This window comes from Apteryx mantelli, chromosome 2 (genome assembly GCF_036417845.1).
Source record: "Apteryx mantelli isolate bAptMan1 chromosome 2, bAptMan1.hap1, whole genome shotgun sequence".
NCBI lineage: Eukaryota > Metazoa > Chordata > Aves > Apterygiformes > Apterygidae > Apteryx > Apteryx mantelli.
This window is the reverse complement of record NC_089979.1, coordinates 104,718,952-104,745,651: the sequence shown is the minus strand read 5'-3', so window position 1 is coordinate 104,745,651 and position 26,700 is coordinate 104,718,952. Positions and strand designations below refer to the sequence as shown.

Sequence of the window (26,700 nt, the reverse complement as noted above, 5' to 3'; positions counted from 1 at the left end):
CTTATGTCTGCAAAGTGAGATGTATCTTGTAAGACAAGAGAGGATGGAGCCCCCTTGGTGCCAGCCTGATGCCGGCCATGGGCCTGTGGCAGGGGGTGACGTGCCCACCCCAGGCAAATCCCCGTGGCTTCAGCGCTGCTGTCTCTCTGGCAGGGCCCCGGGGGCGGCGTGGGGGGTGGCAAAGCCACGCAAGCAGGAGGGGTAAGTGGTCTTACTTAGAAGAAGGCTGTGCTTGCTGGAAAGGGAGAATAATTAAAAGCAAACAAACAAAAAAAGGTGTGTTCAGCTTCTTTTGCAGACTAGTTGGGTTTAAGAAGCCCTTGAGCTCTTCTGCTACAGGACGCAAGGAAGGGGCCACCTACAGCTGAAGCAAGATGCAGGGACAGGAAAGTGTTACGGTCTGGTGCAGCAACCCCAGGCTGCCACTGTCTGCATGTGGGAGTAGCTGAAGAGCAAATCCTAAAGCTGCTGCAGCCTCGCCACCATGCCCCTGGCCACAAAAGCCACACTGCTGCTGCGAGCGGCTGCTGCGAAGCACACTGTTGCCTGGCCGGGGCTCTCCTCTAGCCCCTCTCCCATGAGCAAGGCGAGGTCATTGCAGAACACAGTTCCTCCTGCTTGTAGGGTTAAGGCAATTCAAAACAAACCACGGAGAAATTACTTCTAGTACTTACTGTAACAAAGATGATTTTTCTACGGGTGTCTCTGGCTCTTTCAGATTCCAGTGCAGGCAATTTCCTAACACATAGTTAAGGGAAACAGGGATCATTGTTTTGTTTAGCAAAAGCGCAGTTTGTAAAGTTTTAGAAACACTTCTGTTTGTAACACTTTATGAACAAAATGAGATGAAAGAAAAATTTTCTAACGGCATTATAATCAGTAACTCTAACAGGTTCCCAAAAATCTAGATTTTTCTGAAGTTATTGTGGTATGGGTTGATCGTAAACTATAGCCACCCTTCTTTAAGAAGAGAGGTCTTAATGTAGTAATTTTTTGTGTATCGTAATAGATAGCTCTTAGTAAACAAAATGAACTGCAAATTTCTGTTTCAGCAGGTGGCTCTCCTGGAAGGTAAATCAAGTTGTTAAATACCAATCACAAAACTAGATCAAATATAATATTCTCAATCAATGTTATTAAATCCTTGACTTCGGTAGAGACATCCACAGATTTAAATGAAAGTCTGTATAGCTAAAAACATATCCTGCATATCTGTTATGTTTCAAAGACTTTTCTTGAAATCATCTTTATTTGTATTTTTTGCTAGTCCCTTATCTTGATTAAATTACATCAGAAACTGCTGCAGGTGCAAAGACATGATGTATTATGTAGACGCAAACACACAACTATGAGGAGTGAGTATTTTCAGCCTTGTGCCCCTAAACAGGCTTCGCAGTCGGCACATAAGCATCAAAACATCAAACCAGTATCTAGATGTGTTCAGCAACCAACATTTTCTAACCAGTCCTTTCAAGCAAGAAATACACTAAAACACCCCAGATTCTCTTAGTAGATATCAAAATGAGAACTCAGAGCCAGGCTTGGAGCACGCAGATCTGATAATGCAACAATTTCCTATTTTTTTCTGTGTAGGAAAAAAATGCATTCATTCAATATTTTATTAGGGGAAAACTGGTGAGCAACAATGAGAATATCACATTGCTTTTAGCAGCTTGTGAGTAGAGCTGGTCACAAGTGTAGGAGAGAGAAGAGGCTTCACTGAAAGGTTCAAGTTTTCAGGAGCTGTGGCAAACCGAAAGCTGAAAATGCTGCAATAGGAAATCAAAATATTTGATTTCTGAAAAAACTGTTCCTGTTGTGTCTGGAGTTGGTGCTCCAGGGCATCCATATCTGCTATGGGCCGACTAAGCCCTGTCCTCCATCATGAAACACAATCTACTGCCTGTCTGCAAGGAAAATGGTGCATGAGCACAACTTCTGGACCTGATGCATCACGAAAGACAAAAAATTAATTGGGGAGACGTGGCCTGCAGAAGGGAGTGGAAGTCTTAATTTAAAAAGGAGTCTCATCATCCACTTCACATATAGAGAACCCAGGCTTTTTAATTTTTGGCTCACCTTTTCTGTTGGTTGCATAGGTCTTGAATTTTCAGGGCTGCTGAGCATGCAATTCTCATTTAAATCACCGGGAGCTGTGGACACGTGGCATTTCTGAAAACCCTGCCACAGGTGCCAAGAGATGGATATTCAAAACCAGGAGGGCCAAACTTTATCAGAGTTTCTGTGAAAATGGGATAGCTTTTTCTCATCAGAAAGAGAGGAGTGAGATATCCAAAGCCAGGCTTCAGACAACAGCAATTCACAGGCCCTTATGCATCGCTTTTATATAAAAAAGTGGACTGCAACGAGCATGGGTGAAATTGTACTCCTCGCTGAATGAACAAACCCCTATTAACTGCAGTGAGGCTTTTGCTGAATCAACCATTTAGCCTTATAATTTTTTCTTTATTTATTTAAAGTAAGATCTCACTGCTTTAAAGGATGTCCCAGGTCACAGAATGATTCCCAGTTTTATCTGTCCCAACCACACATATTAAACATGTAAGTGATAGAGGGCAGCTGCTGCTGGTTCTGCTGCTGGTGGCGGCTGCAAATCACACAAACCAACGCCTTCCTGTCCCTTGGGAGAGAAGTGAAGGTTCTGGTTTATAAGCAGTTAGAAAAAAAAAAAAATCTACACCTTGCAGCAGACAGTGAGCCTGGGGCTGGTGGGGTGAGGAAGTTAATCAGCACTGAGCAGGCTGTTCGGGATGAGGCCAAACAGATGGCTTGTCTCTGAAATGGCAAAACGGGAAGCAGATGTGGCCACTGCTTCTCCCCATGCATAACTGGGAACCAGCCGGTTGGTGAGGAAATTTGCATAACAAGGATAATTTGGTATCAAAACTGTCCCTAGAAGTGATCTGAATGGATCTGGGCACAGTTCACAGTTTTCACTTCTTGTTTCCCACTCAGTGTTCAGCCAGATTAAATTTTAATTTTGAACCTACTGTTTGCCTGAGGTTGCTCTTTGGTATTTTCTAGGGAAAGCTATGATGCAGGCAGGGGCTTGTCAAGTCTGTACTGAAGGTTTCAGGGCCAAAATCCTCATCTCCGTGAAGTCGGTTAAGATTTTAGAGGCTAATTTCAATGGGTCCTGATTTTCTATATAATGTCCATAATCGTCATGTCATCCTACGAACAAACAGTAACATTGAGTCTGAACTAGTATCATCTTTTTGAATGCACTGAATTTCATAGTGACTGGATACGAGTTTTGATACTGGCCTCGGGTACAACCTGTTTAAGCTCCTTACTGTGAAGGACAAAGCCAAGAACCCCAAATGCACCAACCATCTCTCCCCCTGGCCCCAGCAGGCCAGGCAACCTGCAGAGACAGGCCCCTGGGACGCAGTATCAAGAACGGGGTACTCTTTCTTTAAAGCTTCATGAGCCTGTCAGAGCCTACTTGTGTGCTAGAGCTTCATGAAGATGGATTTGGCTGAAACTTTACTAAAAAGCCTGGGAAAATAACTTAAATGATTGTGGACAGGTTAACAGGGGTATATGATATACTACAAGTGGAGAGCTGTTTTTTCTTCTCGTCATCCTTTCTTTTTTCTTTTAAAGTATGTAGTATCACGTAATCTAGTTAACTGCAGCTTTTAGTTTATAGTATTCCTGCTGCATTGACAAGGACTAAACATCCTGCAGCTTTTATACTTCATATAAACTAAAACAGAGATTCAAAGAGCTCTTAAAATTTGGGGAAGTTCAGACCTGGATTCAAACACTGTAGTTTTGTTTCACTGATAGTTATATTATACAAATACGTACCTGCATTGTCTGATGGAGATTCCTGTGCATGGCAATGGGAGACACTACAGGATCATCCGCCATTGTGCTGGACAAATGGAAAAAGAAGAGGGAGTAAATGTTTGCAGAAAAACATAGGTTAGTAGGCACCAACAGAAGCACTGTCATATAAATTTTACTTTTGGATTTTTTAGCACAGCACATTTCAGATTTACCTCTCCACCTCAGAAGTCTTACCTTGGAATAGACATTTGTAAACTCTCATTTTTGCATTGCATCCAGTCACGAAATTCATATGAATACAGTCTAACTATATATATAGTATTTTATTTGCATAGTCTATAGTGAATGCACATGGGAAATGCACTTAACACACTTGCACATGTATGTAGGGTTTTGGGGTTTTTTAGACTCATTAAAAATTGGTACGAATTTGAATGATTACTTCTGCTCTGGAAACTTCTGTCTCACTAATCCCTTCGTAAATGTAAGCTGTCTGAGACACAATTAAAAACATTTAAAAAGCCCAAACCAGAAGAAAGAGACTATAGGTATCTGTTTGAGTTTTGTAAAATAGTTCTTGATGGCTGAATCATAATTTGGTCATTTAAGGTAGGGAGAAATGTACCAGAAGTGATAAGAAGACCAGCAAGGAAATGAAGAGTGGTAGAAGATTGTGTAGAAAAATTAACACATCAAATTCAGCAGTGAAGAAGAAAGAAACTACTCTCTTCCATAAGGGTTATTACCACAGAACTAATACAGGCCAAAACCAGTGCATTTCAACAAAAATTTTGATTCTACCATTCTTAATAGTTGCATGTCTTTTATACTACGGAGGAGTTTGTCTCTTGTCTTGATTATCCTTAAATGCAAAATCAGTTTGTCAAACGTGAAACTATTAGATCCTCCCCCCTTTCTTGAAAGGGAAATTGTGGCAAAGAAAGCCTAAATTTCTTATGCAAGATCATGCAGTGAGTTACTGACAAAATCAAGACTGGTAGTCAGGTCTTCTAATACTTGCTTATTCTCCAACTGCTGACTAGGTTTCCTCTTCAAAGGGTAGTAAATTCAGGAATCCACATTGGCAGGTCCTTGCACTAATTCCTAGAGCTGTAAAAAGGGCACAAATCTAAGCCTTTAGATTACATCTGTGTACGTGTATGTGAGTGTGTTTACACTATATGTGTGTGTAACTCAAAATATTTAATAATTTATAAAAGAATTTTAAACAACAGTTGCCAGTTTTCCTTTCATTTCTTTGTTACTGAAAGATCTTATCTGTTACCTAAAATTTCAGGTTATTTTGGCCAAACATACCAAGATACATAATCCTTTCTATGATTAATTGAAGTTAGACAACTTTTGACATGCAAATGTCTTTAAATGATGCACAGAGAGAAAGGAAAACACTACTGCAAAAGCAGCCCTCTGACTGATGCATGGAACTGCAGAGCTTTTGTCAGTTTTCCTACAGACATACAATGAGCTGCTCAAAACCACTTTTATGGTAATCATCCAAATTAGCAAGTTGGGATCCTCTCCTCAGCCTTAAAAACAAAATAAGACAATTCCAAACCACCCTATTTAGCCTTTTTCTCCTCCCAACTATCTCAGGAAAAATAAACAAAAAATCCCAGGAGGATAGCAACGTGAGAATAATGTGCTCCAAAGAAAGGGAAAGGTATGATGGATTCAGTTAGCAGGCTAGTTTACAATAGAAAACATGAGGCTTGCTGAAAACTTTGCACAAATACCAATGTGCAAAATAGAAGCTTCAGATAAGCTGTGGAAAGAGGGTGGGATTTCCAGAAAATAGGGAAGGACATGTTACACCCTCCTTGTCAAATTTTGCAGGATCACCACAGCTTCTCTGGAGAAAAACTGTGTACATGCAGGGGAAAGCTAAGAGCTTTCCTTTTGGTTCTGCTTCTCCTACATAAACTGCTTACCTAATTTCCTTTGCAATTAGAGAAATATTCTAGTTGAAAAACCATCCTTTCCACATGCTACTGTGGTGTGTACATTTGCTACTCAGCCTCTGGACACTTACACAATTTGGACTATTATAATTATTATAGCAATACCTTACTTTGTCATGTAACTCAAAACCTAGGTTGCAATAATCTTAAGTAAGCTAAAATTGCTGGTGCAGTGAGAATGGAGAATCACATCATTTTGCAGCTCTGCAAAGAACCACTCCAAGAGGCATACAGGAATGGGGGCCAAGTCCCTTCTCCGCGTAACCCCACACCAACAAGCGGAGTTGCACAGCTCATATTTTTCAGTGGCTTCTGAGGTCATCCTTGGAGCTTTTTCTACTACCAGCACATTTGAAGAATAAACGCTTTCTCATAGGTATGCCAATGCACAGTCTCGCCACTAATCTCTCCCATCATGACTGCTTTCCAAGACAATTTTAGCAAGAGTCCTTCCACTGCTTATCCACGTACTTCATCATTCAGTGTGGGATTCAGTGTGCAACCACTGAAGCTGGTCAGTTCCTCCTCACGTGTCCAAGCTGAAGCAAGGGCACAGCGTTTTGCAGTGCAAGGTACACAGCATCACAGCCCTGGCCCTTGGACATCAGACAGCTGTCTCACAGGTAACCATCCGCTTCTAGGCTTAACTACACACCTCAAGACAACAGATTTCCTCATGCATGATGTATTCAGCTCCAGAGCATACTGTGGCAAGTTTGCCAGCATGTAGCTAGAAGGGAAATACCTAGAAGAAAAAAATAGAGAGAGTAGGGGCAGGAGAGAGGAGAGGTTAAATGTATGCAATAAAAAAAGATATTTTCTGGGCAGTAGAATAATAAAAAATTAATTTCTTCAGAAAATCATACCTTGCTCATTCTTGGCTTCTTTAGACTATACCTGCCTGTGGATCAGGAAAACACTGGAAGCAATGAAGCTAAATGTAAGAAGCACTTCTTTTTGCAGTTAGCCTTCTAAAAAGTTTCATTTATTTCAGTGATAAGGAAGAAAGAAAAAAAGAACAAAGACCATGTATAATGAGCATACAAAAAGTAGGCCTGGAAACAGGTCCTGCAAAGATGATAATTTCAGAAAAGGGATTGATTCTTCTTTTTAAGGTAGCCTCATATTAGCTTCAATTTTAACTACATATCAGAAAAAAAAAAAGTCATCTCAGACTGACTTGTGGAAGTTTTGAAGTACTACAGAACAAATTTGTGGATCCCACGGAGTACCTAGTCCACTTGAGACACAGAAATCAAGTACGTGATCCATGAGTGGAGCCCTCTCCATTGAATCTGCAGGACAGTTACATTACATAGTACAGCTACATCGTCACAGCCGCTAATAAAAGACCTCATTCTACTCTAGTGACCATCCCTAACAAGACACCAGTAGCAGCAACCTCAGCCCCATAGGAAAGAACGAGAAAGAGAGATGTTATCACCATTTCCTCTCTAAAACGCCTCTCTTTCCTCCCTCAGATGACTGGTCTTTTAAATGACAGCTCCCTTTGAGAAATGGAAATTGCACTTGCACCCTGCTTTCCACCTGCCCAACCATGTCACCGCCTTGTGCCAGTGCCTTTCCATGGGTATGCTGAGCAGCACAACATTATTGATGACCGAATCTGCAGTCCAGTAATTTGTTGGTTCAACAAAAGGCATTGCTGAAACAAGCTCTCTGACTCAATGAGCGTATACTTCCTGTTGTTGGCAGAAAGTGAGACTTCATGCTCTTCCCCCAGCTTCCTTTAAAAACAGTGCTAGGAATTGATGTAAATTGGCTGCAAAGCATCTGACCCACCAAGCAGGGAAGTGAGAAACTGTAGGACTTGGGAAGATAAAGCAATATTAACCACCTATATTTAAATATGTATTTTTTCTCTCTCTCTCTCTCTCTATATATATATTTGATCAATGATAGGATTTGCATTTTTCACCTGCAATATGCTCAAGGGGCTTAATTTTTCAGCAGGTCCTGAGAAATCTGCTCAATTTTGATGCTGACGTATCATTCAAGCTTTTTTTTTTTTTTTTTTTGTCATGAAAATGATTCACAATACCTAAAAGAAGATCCCTGCACTGGTGTTGTAGTGGTTTCAGAAGCTTGGACCTGTTAGGATATCCCCAAAGACTTTTATTTGTGAGACAACTAGAAGAGAGCAACAAATGCCATTTGCTATCAGCCAAGACTCAAATGAATTGAGACTGTGGAATTAATTGGATTCAGCTCCTGTTACCTACCTGTCATGTACCTAAATTTCAATGTATTACTTTCAGGATCTTCAGGTGTGGGAGATCACTCCTATCTGCTCATTTATTCTGCTGTTACAGAGTCAGTTCCTAAGATTAAAGATGATTGGTTTCAACACAAATACATCACGTCGGGATTTTCACCACTTTGTGCAACCCCAATTTAATATTAAAGCCTGTGAAACAAGGTAAAATTAATAGAAAAAATATTATCTTTGTTAAGCAGAGTTCTAGAGATGTCAGGCTAGTTTTCACAGTCTCACCACCACCACCACCACAGTCTTCCGAGAAATCAAAATGCATCCCAAAAATCAGCAATTACAAATGAGCAATGCTTAACAAATTGCCAGTAACAAGTTATTAATACTGGATGATTTTAAGTGACAAAACAAGGAAACAACTTTGGCTACCCTTGGCCTTTCCTTCAGAAATTGGGTGGACTTCTCTGGGAAAAGATCTCCATCTGGTGGCAGGCTATAAAAAAGATCAAGTCAACACTTCAAGTGCATTGCTTTTTCTTGAAAAGAGTGATGTTACTAGAAATGGAGTGGATTTATTGTGGCTAACATTTTCTCCGAAAAATTTTAAACCTTATATAGGATAGGCTGAGCAAGGCTTCTTTTAGTCTTGCTCAGTCTGTCCTAAATGCTTGTCTTTCTATTAAATATCCTTTCTCTGTTGTGCAGCAGACTTCACTAAGCATTATTAAATACTTCCTCCCTCTCTCCATTTAACATGACCAGCCAGCCAGAGGAGATAGGTAAGAGCAGAAAAAAGAGACAGAAGAATTCTATGGTAAAAACCTGTGAGTACTGTTCCTGCTCTGTGTGATCTGGGGCAACATGTATGATTTCTGGGCCAGGTGAGGCAGGTCTAACACCACCTGCCTCCCCAAGGCTTTGTGACGTTCAGGCCAGGGAAAAATGCACATGCTGAGAGCGGCTGTCCCACCTGAGGGCATGGGGAAGGCTGTTTGCTGTCACCCCCACCACTCTCTTAGAGGAAGGATTTGGCTTTGGGCACTCAGCTGCATTATTTTAACCAACAAGCAAAAGCATTAGCACTAACCTGGCTAACTTTGCCCATTGCATAGCTTTTCCTGCTGACAGCCCTGTGAGAAAGACATCTCCGGTTTGTGCACCATGAGCAGCAGAGAGCGGCAGGACCATCACTGCCTAGATCTGCAAGCAGACATATCCATGATATTATGGCTCACCTGCAGGCAAGGGCTACATCCCTCTATATCAATATAAGTAAGACAGTACTCCTTTCCCAGTGTTATTAGGGCAGAAAGTTTCTCAGCAGACATAGTTTCTTCTCAGGGACTAAATTATACAGATAAAAGGTAACCTTCTACTGGTATAAATTACCACTACTCCAAAGGCAATTGTACTATCATAACTATTTAAAAAGAATTTGAGAAATAGTTTTAATAGAACAAAACAACAAGGAATAAGGCCTCTATTTGTTCTAGTTTGTAAGTTCTGTGATATTTACAGATACAATATTAGTAAATATTTTTAGTAGATGACAGTTAAAAGTTTTTGAAAATCTGATCTTGAGTTCTCTTGCATTCTTTGGTGCAAAACTTCTGGTTTTGGAAAGACTTCTGTTATCACTAAAGTCTTTATCACATTTAAATTTTTTCAGTCAACAGTAAAACTTAGTGTCATAATACAATAAAGTACCACATTAAGCAAGATGGTACCTTATTTAATTAATAGATCATTAAAATTGTTGAGAAAATCCCTAGGGGATGTTCAGAAAATACCAGACTAATCACAGAAACTGGGAATAAATTAGCTATTACCTCCTCCCTTTTCACTACAAGCATATTTTCTACCTCTTCCTTCACTCTAGTTGTAGATATACCAGCCCAGAGCTTCTGCTACCTTTTTGAAAGTATAGCTCTTCTTTATTCCAATTTTATGCCATTACTGCTAGACGTATACTTTTATACCAAGTTATGCTACCAACAGATATGGAAAGATATCACATTGCCTAAATAACTTCAAAGCACGCATGTTTATTTCCATACATGTTTATTTGCATCTTTACATATAATCAAATCCCCCACAGTGTATTTCAATTTTTCTATTGTTTCTTTTTGAATTTTTGCCTTTTTTTCTAGTTTGATGCCAAATCATGAAGTAGCGAGCACCAGAATAGCTTGCAGAAACCAGGATTCTCCAGGTTAAACTCTTCTCAAGTGTGTGGAGCTTACTGAAGTTCACACCCTCTCTGGAAAGCAATTCTCCAGAATTTAAGAAAAATCAGGATTCTCTATAATTCAACTTACATGACTATATTCTTCACAGTAACAGATTTATATCCTGTCTGTGGTGGGAACAAGGCAAGCCATGCCAGTATTTCCAGTTTGCTGTGCATCCCTATTGGTTTGAAGGGGTTTGGCAGTCACCCCTTCAGCCACAACAACTACATCCAAACTGGATCATGCATCAAAGTTACAGCCACCACAGTTCATAACCCAGTGCATTGACATAGACTGCAACTAGTTGTTACTACACTGTGACAGTGGGCTGCACACTGTTATGGCTGAGGAATGAAGCAACATGGGCAATAATTTCTTCTGGCACGAATAGCTTATATCTTGTAAATAATTAGTATGCACAAAATGCCATATATCAGGAGCACTCAAACTCCTTATGTCAATATTTTACATCTTTTCTTTTTTCTTCTCTTTTTATATTTGGAAAATAAAAATCCATAGGTGAAATAATAATGAAAGCCACAGTTTTCTTTTTTCAGAATATCAAATTAAATATATGAGCACAACCTATTTCATGAAAGCTCTTGTAAGAAACTTCATTCATTTAATTCTTCTGCAAGCATAAGCTGTCACTACTTGAAACTGGTACCAAATAAAGCCATTTATTTGGAAAAGGAGAAAAGAGACTTCTAACTCTTGATCACCTTTGAGTAGTATTTCTAACTGGTGAGTCCTATTGATAAAAATGATTCTGTGTAACGAGTCAGGTAGAAAGACCATACTGACTGACAGAGACCTCCTTTCCTTTGGCTGTAGATAAACAGTTATCAAAAGAAAGTTTTAATACTATCAGTAAATAGAGTAAAAGATAATAGATGCTACTCTAAATCTAAAAGCAGAAGCCCCAAGTAAGACAACTTCATCTCTCATTACATTTTAACCTACAGAAAAGAACTCAAACTCTGTAAAAATTTGGTAGGAATTTTTACAAGTAGTCAGATGGAATTTTGTGATTTCCTAAAAGAAAAAAAAAAAGAAAGAAAAAAAAAGAAAAGTACTATTCTTTTTTTTCTCCTGACTGCAAATATACAATCATTCCAGACAGTCTTTCGAGCAATGATTTTCTTTAGCAGACTTATCATTTGGTTCCAAGTCCCCAGGCTATTCCACTTCACAAAGTTCAGCAAGAATTTCAGACTGCAGTCTTCCAGTTCCGAAAGCAGGCAAACTAATATAAAACTAGAATTTTCTATTGGCACAATTTGAGGAAAACTTTAGCTTCTGAAAGTTTTTGCTTACATGGCTCTGATGAAAAGCACTGGTTTTCAGATTCTCTCTCCTCAGGTGAGGAGACTCAGGTGACTCTGAGAGACCGTCTGAGCCGCTCCGAGTCCAAGGAGGGATGAACTGCACAGCTGTGATTCACAACCAAGACCAGAACAGCCACAGCCTTGGTTGGCCCTGTTTAAGCTTGCACAGCTGAAGGTTCCCCTTTTCTGGTATCCTCCTCCCTGCCCAGTTAATGACTCCAGTCATGCCAAGATGGAGAAAGGTCAGTTGGTTCCTTTTGCTTATATAGGAAAATATATAGCACGTGCTAACCATCATAATATCATCACTGTTATTTTGGATATGAACATTCAATAGCAAAGATGGTTAAGCCCAAACAGAGATAAAGACTTTATCATTACTGAAGGTTTTAAAGAACAGACTAGGCAAAACCTGCAGGAATCACAAAAATTAATTCACCCTACATGCAGTGGGAATATGATGATATCTTAAGAGTCCTTTCTGGCCTCATAACTTTGTGATAAAGTAATTTTGGCTTCACAGTACACGTAGGAGCTAAGATTATATGAAGTTTGTGACCTAATGGGACAAAATAAATAGTATGGGTTGATGTCTATGGCAACTGCTTTATTGTTACAGCACAGTACCTATTTGCTTTTCTGCAGATATGAATAAAAATAGTAATAAAAAGTACAAAGAATAAGAAAGAAAGGTTAAGAAATCCAGTCTCTGGGAATTTTATGTCAGCAACTTCACTAAGCACTGTAGTTATGTGAACATGAATTCTGCTGAAAGCATCTCTTTAGTTAAGAAAACTATTGATAAGCTTGCTTTCAAAAGCATCCCAAACCTGAACTTTTATTTAAAATTCAAAGCAAGGTACACTTACAAGTTTGAAGAAAAACACAAGCATTGTTTGTCGATCTACAATTTAAAGCTTCTTCTTAGTAAATAAAAGTACTCACCAAGAGCAATCTTCCATTGTCATCAAAATTATATTTTTTAATAGGAAAAGTGGGGTTTTGCTTGTTTGCTTGTTCTTTTCTAAGGACATGTAAGTTTGGTAGTAGTTTGGTAGTTTCATAATTTCAATTAGAAAAACAGAAATTGCCTTGTTTCAACAGTACAATCGCACCGATGCTCTCAGGTGAGTCTATTTTTCCACACACTTGCTATTAGCAAAGGATGATCATTGCTGCTTCATCAGCTTTCTCCCTACTCTTGTTGGTGCAGTTGCCTACAAATGAAAATTCAGCTGGGGATTTCAAAATTCTCTGAGACAATTTAGCTAACTCAAATAAAAGGCACACCGAGAAAATGAAAAGAGTCTGAATTGCCTTAATTATTAATAAAGAGCTCACCTTTCCAGCACTGCAGAAATTATTTACCTTTATTTAAGAGAAACTTGAGACTGTGCACCGAACGTTACTGAACCACAAAACCAGAGGGGAGTCCTCCATTTCTTCTTACTCAGTTCAGCCAGCCAAAAGGAATAAACAATGAAGCACACAGGTTTCTGCATAAACCGAACAGATCCATTAAAGTGGATTTATCTGCACCATTTCCCTTAAATTACAACCATGCCCTATTTCTGTGCAATTTTCTGTATTTTGTGAAATTATGTTCCTGGTGATCTAATCTCTCATTTTAGGTGGCATTGTTGTAGAGGGTAATGAAATACACTTTGGGCTAGCATTAAAAGTCCTAGTGACTGGTGAGTCCAGCAGCAAAGCTAGAATATTGCAAGACGGCTGGAGAGATAGTCGTACTAGCCGCAGCATTAGAAAGGGGGGGGGGGGGGGACAAAAAAACCCCACATCTTACCTAGGTTCTCTTTCACCGTATCTGCACATTTTCTGAAACCAAAACATGCTGGTGCAATTCATGAGAATGCTAAGTAACATAAAAAGCAGGAGAAAGAATAAAGAAATAAAGACACCTGCTGCTCCTGTTCTACCTTTCTCTCTTTCACTAGGTCCACTTTGCAGAAAATACATGTAGTGGCATGGCGTTTCTCTCCCAGTCCTCATCATTTTAGGAGGCATTTACTCTCTATTGTCATGTGTATTCTTGCTGGTCCTTTCAGTAGAGCCCTGCTTCCATTAAAAATATGAATATTCAGATACATACATGAACACAGTATGCTTACATAGCACACCAGGATAAGTCCCAGCATAAATAATGCAATTATTTAATGATATATAGTTTTATTACCCTTGAAAAACCCTTGGGATTTACTAACCAAGTAAAATTCTCTGAGGTTTTCATTCACTTGCCTGAGACAATAGATTTTAGAGAACATGCTTTCATTAGGGTTTAAGATCTTTGGAAAAAGTAGAAATCTTACCTAATGCATGTTTAGTAGCCCTCCAATACTAAATTTGTAAGAGCTAAGTCTCCTTTGACAACTCCAGTCAACATTATTAATATAAATTTAATCCCATAATCTTTACCCAGTCTTTACCCATCTCTGTAAAGCAATCTAGTACATAACATACTTTTTAAACCACGTAAACTAAAAGTAGAACTGACTTTATGTTTAAATTGGGATGAGCTCTAAGAAACACTGAAGTTTTTCAAATTATTCTTAAGTCAAGGTTCACTACAGTTTCATAGTCTCTGGAGTTAACATCCCAATTGACTTGAAAAAATGTTAGCTAAACAGCATCAATAATTTACCCATTTTTATAAATATCTACAGACTAGCTTTTAAGCTCTGCATTTCCCCTAGTAAAAGGCGCTTTAGAGAAACTGAAAACAAAACATGAATACCACTGTAGCCAGCTCTGCCCCACCAACAAAAGTTCTCAAAGGAAAGCTTTTGATTTATTTTCAGTTTAAGCAGCTCTGTCCAGCCAAAGGGATGGACAGGTTATGTGACCAAATAGCAGTGCAGTTCTTTAAAATCTTAGATAAGAACATAAAGTACAACTTAGTTATGAAGTTTACCATTTTCATTAAAATAGGTTTTTTAAAGAGTAGTGGAATCCAGTGGACTTTGGGACACAGGATTTCTCCTTCCTAGTCCACTATAGCCAAATCAGGTGCACTCTCAAACTGAGGTTTATGCCATCTCAGTTGGATGGACAGACTAACACACACACAGACAGAACAGTGCCCTTATCAGCACCCACATAAGTACCAAATGCACACACAAATGCAACACCACAGCCAGCCCCATCCTGTCCCTCCTCTCCAGCTGGACAGGACTGAAGCTCCCCAGTGAAACACCTCCCCTCACTCTTGAGCTTCACAAGCACGCCACGTTCACGGATCCCTCAGATATTAGCACAGGCTTTAAGGTCACCTCATATCCAGGCCCAGCCCCAGGTCCCCCTTACACTGCCATGACTCACATGGAGGCTCCTTCAAGACACTGGTTTCCTCCCGCTTGCCAGCTAGTCCAGCCTGAAGTGTGCTAGTGAATTACACATGCACACGGGGATCCCTAAGGCACCTGGCCCCAGACACCTCAGCTAGCCCACAGCTGACCCCCACTTCCAGCTGCTCGCTTACATGAGACTGGCCTCTTTTATCACCCCTTCTATTTTCCCATGCTTGTTCTTCCCTCATCCACCTTGACCCTTTCCTTTTCATGCTCCTGCCACCTCCCAAATAAACAACCTGCCCCTAATAACTTACTCCCCCATCAGTCCCAGTTTTGCTATGTCCGTACCCAAATTGAGTATTGCTGGTATGATCACCTGGGTCATCTCAGCCTTGCACAATGTGACCGATATGGCACAGTCGGTCTTGCAGAATTTCACTCCCCAGGAAACCCCAATACTCCCTTCAATTATCTGCGACGTTTGTCCATCTCTCATGTAACTCCCTTAAGCACTGGCAAAATCCTCTAATTTCTGCCAGCTTCTCACGCTGTTATTTGTTATGTTCAACAATTTCTCACAGGCTGTTCAGTTAGCTAAACCTCAGGCCAGGGCCTAGACATCTGCTTGCGTAACTTAGCAAGATTTATTACAAAGGTAGATAGAAACAAAAATAAGTGCAGACTGCCTAAATTATCATGGCTTTGATATGTGACAGTTTGAAAGAAAACTTTCTGCTTAACAGTTACAATGCAATTATCTACCACAGCCAAATGTCTGGTTCCAGGTTTCATACAGCTCTAGATCCTTTGAGGAAACACTGGGCCGCACAGTTTTGAAGGCACTCTCAAAGTCAAGAAAAGTAATAGGCCGTACTTGGTCTGGCATGATGGTTGTAATATCCATGGACTGAAGACTGCGGATAGGGCCCAGAGAAGCTTCTCGACAGAGCTGCGTCATGTCTGCCCCAGAAAATCCATTAGACTTCTTAACTATGAGTTCAATTTCCTCCTCATTTAGGCAGCAGTGCTCCTTTGACATTAGCCGACTAACAATCTGCTTCCTAGCTGAAGCTTCTGGAAGGGGAATGTACAGTCTCTTTACCAGTCTCCTTCGGGCAGCTTCATCAATTTCTTGAGGCCGATTTGTTGCTCCCACCACCAGAATACGATCTTCGGAAGAGGTTGTTGCCCCATCTAACTGGACCAAAAATTCAGTTTTTATTCTTCTCGAAGACTCGTGCTCCCCGTCTCCACGCTGAGACAACAGAGAATCAATTTCATCAATGAAAATAACTGCTGGCTGTTGACACTGTGCCACGGCAAACAACGCACGGACCATCTTTTCCCCCTCACCTACCCATTTGGAGGTCAGAGAAGAAGCACTGATGCTAAAAAATGTAGCTCCAGACTGGCATGCAATACATTTGCCAATGAGAGTCTTGCCAGTACCAGGGGGGCCAAAGAGAAGAATTCCTTTAGGAGGACCACGTAACCCAGTAAAGATATCTGGCCTCAGCATAGGCCAGACTACTATTTCTTTTATGGTAGCTTTAGCAAATTCAACTCCGGCAATGTCATCCCAGTTCACAGGAGGCCCATGGTCCATGATCTCATGCATAATGAGTTCAATCATTTTTGGTTCTATGTTTTTCAGTCGTTCATCTATAGGAAGTGATGGTTCTGCTGGTCCTCTTGTATGAGGTTTACACTGTGCTCCTCCATTTTCATTTCCATCTTGTTTTGCAACTGGAGGAACAAACTTGCCAAATGGACCCCGAGATCTGCCTGCACCCAGTGATTTTTTTACACCACCATATGACGAGACTGGTGCGTGCTGGGGTACGTTTTGAGGTTTCTTTTGCTGATCCACCCACAGCTGTTCTTTTGCAGTTCTAAAACCAGTAACACTGCCCTCTTCATTTCTGTTTCTGTTCCCTGAAGAACTACTGGCTTCTGTACTGACAGAAGCCTTGCATGGAGCAAGGCCAGAAATCACAGTGCTGCTTTCATCAGCCACATTATAAAATGCTTTTCTTTTTCCAGAATTTGCAGACCATGCATGTACAGCTGACTGATTGGAAAGAGACCAATTTTGTCCATCACCAGAGTGACCTGATGCTTTCAGAGAACTGCTACTTGTTACTTCTTTATTTCCAAATAGTGGAGTTGCCTGGACACCTGTTTGAATCAGTTCATTGAAGGAAGTAGAAGAGGCAGGAAAAATATCTGAAGTTTTGGTCACAGGAGGCACACTGCTTTGAAGAGACTTTGAAGATGAGGGATGCTCAAGGAGATCTGGTCCTTGACTTGCACATTTTGATGAGCCAGCACAGACGTCAGTCTCTCCAGCATTGCTGAAGACAGTGAGTTTTGGGAGACCTGGAGCAGCAGAGGCACTGACCCCTTTATCAGCTAGTACAAAGACATCTGCTGGTGCCATCTGAGAGCTTTGGAAGTTTTTGCCAGCCTGCATCCTCTCCTGCACACACTTTAATTCAAATACATTCTCTGTTGTCAAGGCAGATTGCCACTTGTCACTGTCATTTTGCTGACACTTTGCCAAAGTCAAAATGTTTTCAGCATAGTTATTCAAGCCAGTCTCTATGTTGTCAGAGTCAATAATTGCAGAGTATTTCTCTGCGTATTTTTTAAACAGGTTGGCAGCACAGACCTGAGAGATCTCAGAGTTTGCCCATGCATACTGAATATGTAGAATTTTGGCACGATATCCATCCGCCTTCTGTCCGGGTGTGCAGGTGCCAGAGGTAATAGCAAAGTAACTTTTCTGCCAGTCACTCAGGTGCACAGTACTGTGGGTGGGTTTTTCCATCACCGACACTGAAACATACATAAAATACCTGTTGTTATAAAATAAACTTCACAGCTATTTATTTTGGCTGCTTCCCCCTTTCCTAAATACATATAAATGAAAACATAAATTATTTTAATTCAGAGAAATAGTGCAGTAGATCTTGTAAGTCACTTGGCCAGTCGCTTTATCAGTTTCAAAAAAGAACGAGATTTGTGGTATAAAGCCATTAAGACTGAGCTTCTCTTTTCTTTGTTGTTCAAAGAAAAGAAAAAAAAGTTTGCTTCTAATCACAGGTCTCCTGGGGAGGTAAGTAGACTGCAAAGAATGGTAACAGATGGCCAAACAAAAATTGGCCTCGTTAAATGAAATCAGCAGTGTTTTCACTCTTATTTGAGAGAATACTGCACGGTGCAGCAGAAGACAGATTACAGATCATTGTCAGAATGACGAAATCTATTACAGTGACAGCAATACAAATTGAACAATGAAACTAATAAATAAAACTGTGTGCAAGATCTGTGAGGGGAGGGGAATGGATTGAATAAGCATGAATTTAGTACACTTTCTGATTAAAAAAATATTTAGATTCGTAACAAGCAGTTAAAACTATTTATTTCATTTTGAACCTTCCAAAACCTCTCCATTTTAGATTCCAAAGAAACAAACACCTTGTGTTTTTAGACTGATGCTGTTTTTCAGCTGTAGAAAGCAGAACTTAAGTTCCTTCAGCCATTTTTGAGTTTAAGAAATATGAAAGATAACATTTGGCTAGGAAGGAGCATTTACTAGGTTTGAAAAGATATGCTCATATTTTTTATAAAATTTCAAAGAACTCTTTCTCTGCAATGTGGTCATATGCAAAAATATTTCTGGTAAAGTCAAGAATTAATGATTTCAGAAGAGACACAGGCACATGCAAAGTTATGGAACCAGTTGAGGAACTGCCTCAAAAGGCTTTACACAAAGTCCCTAGTGCACAGTAATTCCCATTGTTTGATCTGCCCACAAAAGATATGTCTAATACATGACATGACTGAAATACATCAAATTCTAATTTCTCTTTTTAACCTCAACATGTTTTGGGATTTTCGGGCAAAAAATATTTAAAACAAAAGCTGTTAAAGTGCAGGTCCATCTATTCTGCACCCCTTCTGAAAAACAAATAAAGGAAAAGAACATAAGTCAACTCCCGGTCTTCTCTAGAGTCAGCTACAGACTGATATATATGCATGCACACTAATGTAAGAGTGTGCAGAATATAAGACTGGAGAGAGATCTGAGGGGGATATTGTGGGGGATTTCTTCTCTATTTGCTCTCAAAAAATCTTGGGCCCATGACTGCATCAGTCTATCACAACAGAGCGCATAATTTGAGTATGACAAGAGGGGTTACACGTGTAATAAGATGAAGATAAATTACGTTGTTTTAAATTTAAACCCAACCTTACAGAGCTGTTTGGAAAAATCAGAACATCTTTTAAGATGAATCATGACTTTAAAAGCCATATATCCCTGCAGTAGCAACTTCTAAAGTATTATAGTTTCACTAAATTGGAGTAATTTCCTTCATAACACTTAATCAGTTTAATGGATAGTCACACACTATATTGCTACTACGGTCCATTTTCATAGTGCATGTGTTTGAATGAGGTGCAAGTTCCATCTGCAACTGTGTGACAGGTGAATAAGAGATAGAGAGCTCAGCCCTCTCTATCTCTTCTCTTCACCTCCTCCATACCAAAAAGCAAGAGGTATGATTTTCCCACTGGTCCAGCCTTTGACAAGGACCCAGCCCAACAGCTTCCTTCCAGATCAAGACCATCACTAGATAGCTCTGCTCTCAATACTAGACCTCTTTTACTGTGCACATCACTTTTTTGTAAGGATCAGCTCAAAAACATCTTATGAAACATAAGATATAGGTTCAGAGAAAAGCTGAATATAAGGTGCTTGCTCACATAAGATTTTTCCATAACATTACATCATTTGGAATACAGCATCTCAAGTTAGCCATCATTTCTCAACAGTTTAGTAATTGTTTCCACAGCTCTGAGTGAAGATCATATTTTGAACTAGATAGAACAAACAAACAAACAGAGAGGTACCTAATGGAATTAAACACTGTCCCCTGTAGAACATATGCCTTCAGTTTTAATAGCCAATTCCCAAACTTACTGATAACCAACTGAATAGACTTATTAACTTACAGCACTTGCAAATGATTGCAAAATTAACAAAACATCAAAGAAGGATGTGACATACTTTGCCAAGGAACAAATCTATACCCTTAATATATCTACCATTAAGTGGCTACTGTACCTCATTTATAATTTTATTTTTTCTTCTTAAAGGTCTTCCAATATCCTATTCTCTCCCTAGTCTAGATCCTATTAGTTATATTAATGTTCTCATTTTTCCTAAGAGATAATCAAATTCATCTGTGGATAGTCAATACTTCTTCTTAAGCTGACACTGTTCCCAGATTTTGTAGATACCATACTTTAACGTAAGTTCCTAAAGCTGGAGGTTAATCAAAGCATTAACAATAATAAGCTTCTCGCATGCACAACTATGCTTCAACCAATTAAAATTGTTCAGGTTCTGCAAACAGAAGGTTATGTAATTACTCAACAACTCTGTGCTGTATGCCGTTACATTCATACATGAACACATACTTATTTAGAGCAGCATGAAAAAGTCAAATTGCGTGCAGGCAAGAAAGCGCGAGCGAAAGCAGACCAACTGCCAGGCCGAGTTTCGCTCTCCGCGCAGCTGGGGCACACACAGGTTCATCTCTCGGCCTGCAAGGCGGCGCAACTCATCCCCCGTGCCCTCCCCGGCACAACCCGAAGCACGTGAAGCCCCCTCCCTGCAGCGCGGAGCAAGGAGGCTACACCTGAAACTGCAGCCCCAAAGGTCTGCGAGAGCAACCGCCTACCAGCACCTCGCTCCTCCACACCAGGGCGGGCCCAGCCGGGGGGGCACAGTCACCGCGGGGGGGGGGGGGAGGAAGGGGGTTTCAATGGACGACAACTGCCTCCCTGGGGCGGGGCTCACGCCAGGGGCCCAGCGCGCGCCTGCCGCGCAGCGGGGCGGGGGAAAGGCCAGGTGCGCGAGACACCCGCGCGGGGGGGGGAGGGGGGAAACCCTGGAACGCGCCAGCGCCAGCCGCGCCGCCACGCCGGTTCCTCCCACCCCCGCGCCGCGCGCGCACCCACCAGTCGCGACCGCTGCCGGGCACCTTCTCGGCATCCCGCGCGCGCTCTGCCCCGAGGCCCCACCCCACTCCTGCCAACCAGTCGGGCAAGAAGGCCCTAAGACGTAGAGCCAATCAGAAACCGAGAGGGAGGGCAGGGTAGAAGCGGGAAGGTTCGCTGCTCTGACGTCATTCGTCGGCCGCCCGGGCTTGCTAGCTCTACGGGGAGGCCGGCGGGGATTGGTGGGTGGGGCCTGCACGTGGGCTTTCCTGCCTCCTATTGGCTGCGAGTGCGGCGCACGCCCTCCAATGGACGCGGGATCCGTATGTCGGAGGCGGGGCTGCGCCCGCCCTGCTCTGGGCGCGCGCGCAACGGCCGCAACGATAGCCATGCTGAGGGGGTTCCGCGGGCCCTGGACACGGCCTGATTGCGTGCCTCCCCGTGTCTCAACGCGGCACCGCCACCCCTCGGGGTGCCTTGCTGGCTCCTGGGTTTTCTCTGCGTGTGCATACTTCCTATCATTTGCAGTCTTCACTTCTGCCCGAGTGTTTGCTAGTCCATGCCTAGTAATTGTGGGATGTAAAACAAGCTGTGGGTGCTTCGTTTTCGCCCCAGAGCGCTTGTGTTTCTTAAGGAAAGCAGAAATTCCCACGTAAGCACTTTTCGGGAAGCTGAAGTGCTAAGAAACCCCCTCGCTATTTCATAAGGCCTGAGGTGGTGTCAGGAGTGTGTCCCTGCCTTAGGTCGTCATTCCTCAAACTGCACTCAACTGCTGTGGTCTGCTTGTGGCACTGACGTGGCCAACAAATTGTAGTACCTATCATTAATGACATTTTAACAGTGTTGCAGCATAGTAAAATATGTCAATTATCAGTGTTAATGCAGTGAAGTTAGCCCGGTGTGTTTACCTTTTCAGTAATATGGCTAGATATGAGAGATGGACTCAACTAACTTTATCATCTGCTCTCTGTAAGGATTCTTGAACTTGACTTTGGAAAAACTTTATCATAAAGCTTTTTTTCTCCATCTGAAAATTACAGCAGTCATAAAGGAGGAAGCTGGAGAATTACTCTTACCTAACCTAAATCATTTTCAGTAGGAAAAGAGAAAACACAAATAGAGGTAAACTGCTATGGGGAGGCAGAAAATAAATAGCTTTGCATTTATGTATATTGAATGAATGTACAAATTAATATAGTCCATCTTATATTTAACTAAAATGCCTGCCTGAAATTGCAGGTGCAGCCATCTCTTACCAAAATATCTCAGCTATCTGCTGTTCATTTCTCTCATTTAAGTTAGAATGTTCTCTAGATACATTCATTTTGGAAAAAAATCTGGTGATTGTAGTCACAGATTCTGTCACAGTTATCACCATTTCAGTTATTCCAGGGTCTGGGTTGGCTGCATTCTCATACTGGAATGTTAGCCACAGGAAACAACCAAAATAAAAGCTTTAGTTGGCCTGGGGAACACCTTAGCTGAGATGATATACCAGTGTGATATGTGCTAATTTGTTGCATCAAAGTGAGAAACAGCCTTGGGAACATCTTGTATTGTGGTATGTACTAATTTGTTACATCAGCGAGAAACAGCCTTGGGAACATCTGTGGGAACATCCTACAGCCTGTGGTGGGGGGCATGTACCCCGCCTGAGAAAATTGAGCTGAGCTAGCGAAGCGGCAATGTTAGTTTAGATAGCCTAATATGGCACACAATGCAGAGGAAGACTCCAGCCTTCATCCCCACGACCACCAGAGGGCTGAAGAAGACCCCCTAGCAACAGCCGGCGCAACCGCAGAAGTTACAGGAGGTGCCCCGTATACCCGGAACTGGAATCTCATATAAGGAGACTGTGGGGGGGGGGTTGCGCGCACCGTTGGTGGAGCAGGAGACTCCCCTGGCCGCCCAGCACTGTTTTGCTTACTTGTGACTTGCTCAATTATTTTATAAATTGGAATTTATGCGACCCGGCCCGAGTGGTTGTCAATTTGTCACGTTTACCTATAACACCAGTATATCATCAATGCAAGCTGCACAGGCCAATTACAGACCCAGACAGTTTATTTGCTTGTGCTGTTGAATCCTCACTGACAGGAGTTCCTGAATTGCTTCAGGCAGTTGCCACACCCTGAAGCAGTCACATAGGTGCTGGATAAAGGTACCTGCACCCCCTTTGCAAGTAGCTCCACAGCAGCCAGTTTCAAACACCTCTTTCCCACTGTGGTGCAGAACGTGAGGTTACCACAACCTGCATGGCAGGAACAGAAACCAACTCTGTCTAGCATGCTCCAGAGATGGCAGTTGCTGAAAGGTTTCTTTACGAGAACAACTCTGCTATAAAAGATCCCAGCAGCAGTAGCTGGACTCTCTACAGGGTAAAAGATTGTGGGCTGGAGGGATGCATACTACAGACTGAACCTGGTCCTGGAGCACCTAGACGGATCACACTGACCTAGATTCAAATCGGTACCCTATGCTGCAGTGACACCTCTGATATGAATATAGTCACTTCTGTGTGGGTGCACATGTAATTTTCTGTGAGAAACATTTCTTACAGTTCCTGTCAGGTTTTTGTTACACATCAAGCTTGTTATATCATTAGTGTAGACAGCATACTAAACTGTCTGTGCTATTACGTAAGCTATCGTCTAAGACCAGGTTGTGCTAACATTTATAGTTTGTACCACCACTGCTATCATGCTTTGTTGATTTCCCTTTGGTTGCAGACGGGTAGACTTTACCTCAGTCTGACTATGGAGTGGAGGAGTCTGCATCTGTATCGTATTTTGGGGAACACACATTAAAATGAGACAGTGCTAATGAAATGGGCCACAGCCTTGTCCTATCCAATTGTCCCTGAGCTACAAACCAAAGCAGAAGTTAGCCAGCTAGGTCTAAGGACACATGTAGCTTGCAGGATTGTGAAAACCTTTATGGAAGGATCAGCTTTGATGCTGATTATTACCAGGATTTTTTCAGAATCATGTTGCTGAAGAGGAAATTTCCAACAAGAACTCTCATTTGCAAAGTAATGTATTCAAAGAATATATTGAGTCAAAGTCACTAATGCTGAAAATAAGTGCACTGAACTGATCTAAGTGTGGCTGTTAATGGAATTGGGAAGTTAGACTACTAAAAGTGTATCTGGCAAGAATAAATGGGAAAAACTTGGTCAATATCAAAAGACAGACAATACTCATAGTTTTGATTTCATTTATTAATGCTGCGAATAAAACCTATATGTTTGGTTATTAGGCTTTGCATACAGATTTCAGAGAAACTCCACAGCTTGCAATTTACAATAAAAAAGCAGTAGAAGTCTGAATATTTTTCCAGTCAGGTCTTAAAAGACTCCACATATACTATTTAAATATTACCCAGTGATTGTTATTTTATCCCCACCACCACCATCCCAGTCTTCAAGGTTTTCCAGTTTTATTTTTCACTTGCTCCTGTCTTTGAGCAATTCAAGTGTACATATGTCTCAAAGTTTAGACTACAGTTATAAGACAATGGCAATGTGAGTACTATTCATCAAATATGATATTGCAGTTGACAACAAATAAAACCAACCATTAACAGAATCTTATATGTGAAGGCAAGAGTAAATTAGAAATTTAGTAATTATAAAGCATTCCAGAATATATTAGCAATAAGTTGATAAATATGTATCTTTTCAATATTTTACCATCAGTAATAAAATATATTTATAATCTGTCATTATTAGTAAGAATGTAAGTATTGTACTAGCATTAAGCTAGTTAAAAAAAAATCTGTATGGTTACTGAAAAATTGTTTTTTTCCCTCCTTATCTAGTAGCTGCACTGTCTCATTTGAGATCTGGATATTCTACTAAAGTGCAATTCCAAGATTTCATAATTATTATTAACATCAAACAGTATTAATCAACACAGACTATTAACTTTTGAACACAAGGCACAATAAATCCAGGTTCACATATTAACTATTCATAAATACAGTGTTCATCACCATAAATCATTTCACTTAGAGATATATTGCAGAGCTACAGAACAGAAACACCAGTTATGCTTTTTCTTTCAAAAATATTATTTTCAAAACTTTTGTTCAAGTTGATTATATAGCCCAGATTTTTTTTTTTTTTTTTTGGTCAGATAACCTAACATTCATACTCTAGGAAAGAATTATCACATGAGGAAAAGAGAACATGAGAGACCACTAAAAAGACCTTCATTGATTACAGATTCAAATCATCCCAGAATTTCAGAAAAGAAGTATAACTATGAAATTAAGATTTCTGTATTGCGCTAGCTATGGGGAAATGTAATTCCATGGGTCTTGTCACCACTGTTTGTTAAAAGCTATGCTTAAGCCACTTCTTTAAAAACCAACAACTTTTACTTCACAATATTTTAACCTAACACTTATTCTAAATTCTTTGCCAAAAAGAGTTTTGGTATCTGGACAAGAGCCTCTTCTAAAATTGACGTTCCATATGCTGAAAAAGGTGTAACTGAATGTTGTTTTGGCAACATTTTCTTGCAAAGGTCTAATGGGACCTATGGCTACACTTCTGGGCTGTTTTACCATGCCTGGGTTTGGTTGTACGTCCTGCCCACATCCCACTTCCATAGCAGTTTGAGGCTCACACAGGCATGTATTATCCTCCTGTGCTCTGGTTTCCATGGAGAGGATTTTCACTGAAATCCTCTTACGTTCAGTGTAGTGTTGCTTTACATTACACATTTCTTCCAATTCCTATTAGTTGGGTTTAATTTCAATTACAGTCACATATACCCAAAGCAACTCCATTTCATTTCAGTGAAATTATCCTGGATTTACTTTGTCATAGCTTTGGTCAGAATCTGATCTCTTTTTTCCTGGACAAAGCTGTTTATGTACTTCACACACAAAATATTGGTCTGTCTCATACAGAAGGTGTAGTTCTTCTCTGACTCCAAGATTCTAATGTTTTCATAATGTGAAAGCTGTAAAAAATATGTCAGTACGGACCATATTTGCTATGAATGAGTTTTGTTTCCCAAGTCATGAGAAAAGACTAATGTTGTTTTAAAAAGACATAAAAAATAATAAAAATAACTACCAGCATTTTCAGTTCTGTTCAATCTACTAATTTGTTGTACTGTGCTATCACAGAAAACCTTAATTTCATATTGATTCTGCTAAAGATAACAATATTATCAAAATTTCTGGTGATGCAGCTGAGAGCAATATAGTGTAGAATGGCTCTGTCACCTGCTTGAATATTACTTGGCTTTGCCAGATTAATTTGTCATACCTTGCTTCATCTGTTACACGTGCAATCAGTTCTTTAAAGAAACAGTAATCTGCTTTTCCATCTGGGTGGACAAAATAGCTTCTAGTTAGCCTTAATAGAAGGGCTGTATGCCATTGCCTACCCTACTCTCATGACTTAACCTGCTAGAAATGCAGAGTTTGGTCGTTTTTTTCTAAGTGTCAGCATTAGTGCACATCTCTTTGTGCCACCTGCATACACATTAAGACTAATCCTCCCCCATTCTGCACCAAAGAAGTGGAATAACTAGGAATCATCAGAAAAATCCACTTGGTCCACAGTCGGCTTCCTTGATCCCTTCTGGAGAGATGGTAGATAGGAGTAGACTCTGTGCCAAACTAACTGTCCTGGTGCATATTTCATGCCTATATGTAACTTCCTAAATGTAGGAAGTACATTGCATGGGATGGAGGAAGGAAACTCAACAATTTTGAAGGTTGTTCAATATACATTAGAAAGTAAAAGGAACAATAAAAGGGAAAGATTAAAATAAA

General features: G+C 40.7%; 1 protein-coding gene across 3 annotated transcripts; it reads right to left on the bottom strand.

The window, feature by feature from the left end:
* Window positions 1-8,044: 8,044 nt before the first annotated feature.
* Window positions 8,045-20,952, bottom strand: FIGNL1 (fidgetin like 1). Of its 3 annotated transcripts, none has more exons than XM_013952819.2 (2): window positions 15,773-17,788; window positions 8,045-8,140 (listed from the first exon to the last, which is right to left on the bottom strand). In XM_013952819.2, exons 1-2 carry the CDS (start codon window positions 17,747-17,749, stop codon window positions 8,126-8,128), a joined length of 1,992 nt encoding a protein of 663 aa, XP_013808273.1. In that variant the 5' UTR covers window positions 17,750-17,788; the 3' UTR covers window positions 8,045-8,125. The 3 variants fall into 3 exon arrangements, with proteins under 3 accessions (XP_013808273.1, XP_067147274.1, XP_013808272.1); XM_067291173.1 differs by lacking the exon at window positions 8,045-8,140 and adding an exon at window positions 20,929-20,952 and having other exon boundaries at window positions 10,076-17,736; XM_013952818.2 differs by lacking the exon at window positions 8,045-8,140 and adding an exon at window positions 20,386-20,465 and having other exon boundaries at window positions 10,076-17,736.
* Between the last annotated feature and the right edge of the window lie 5,748 nt (window positions 20,953-26,700).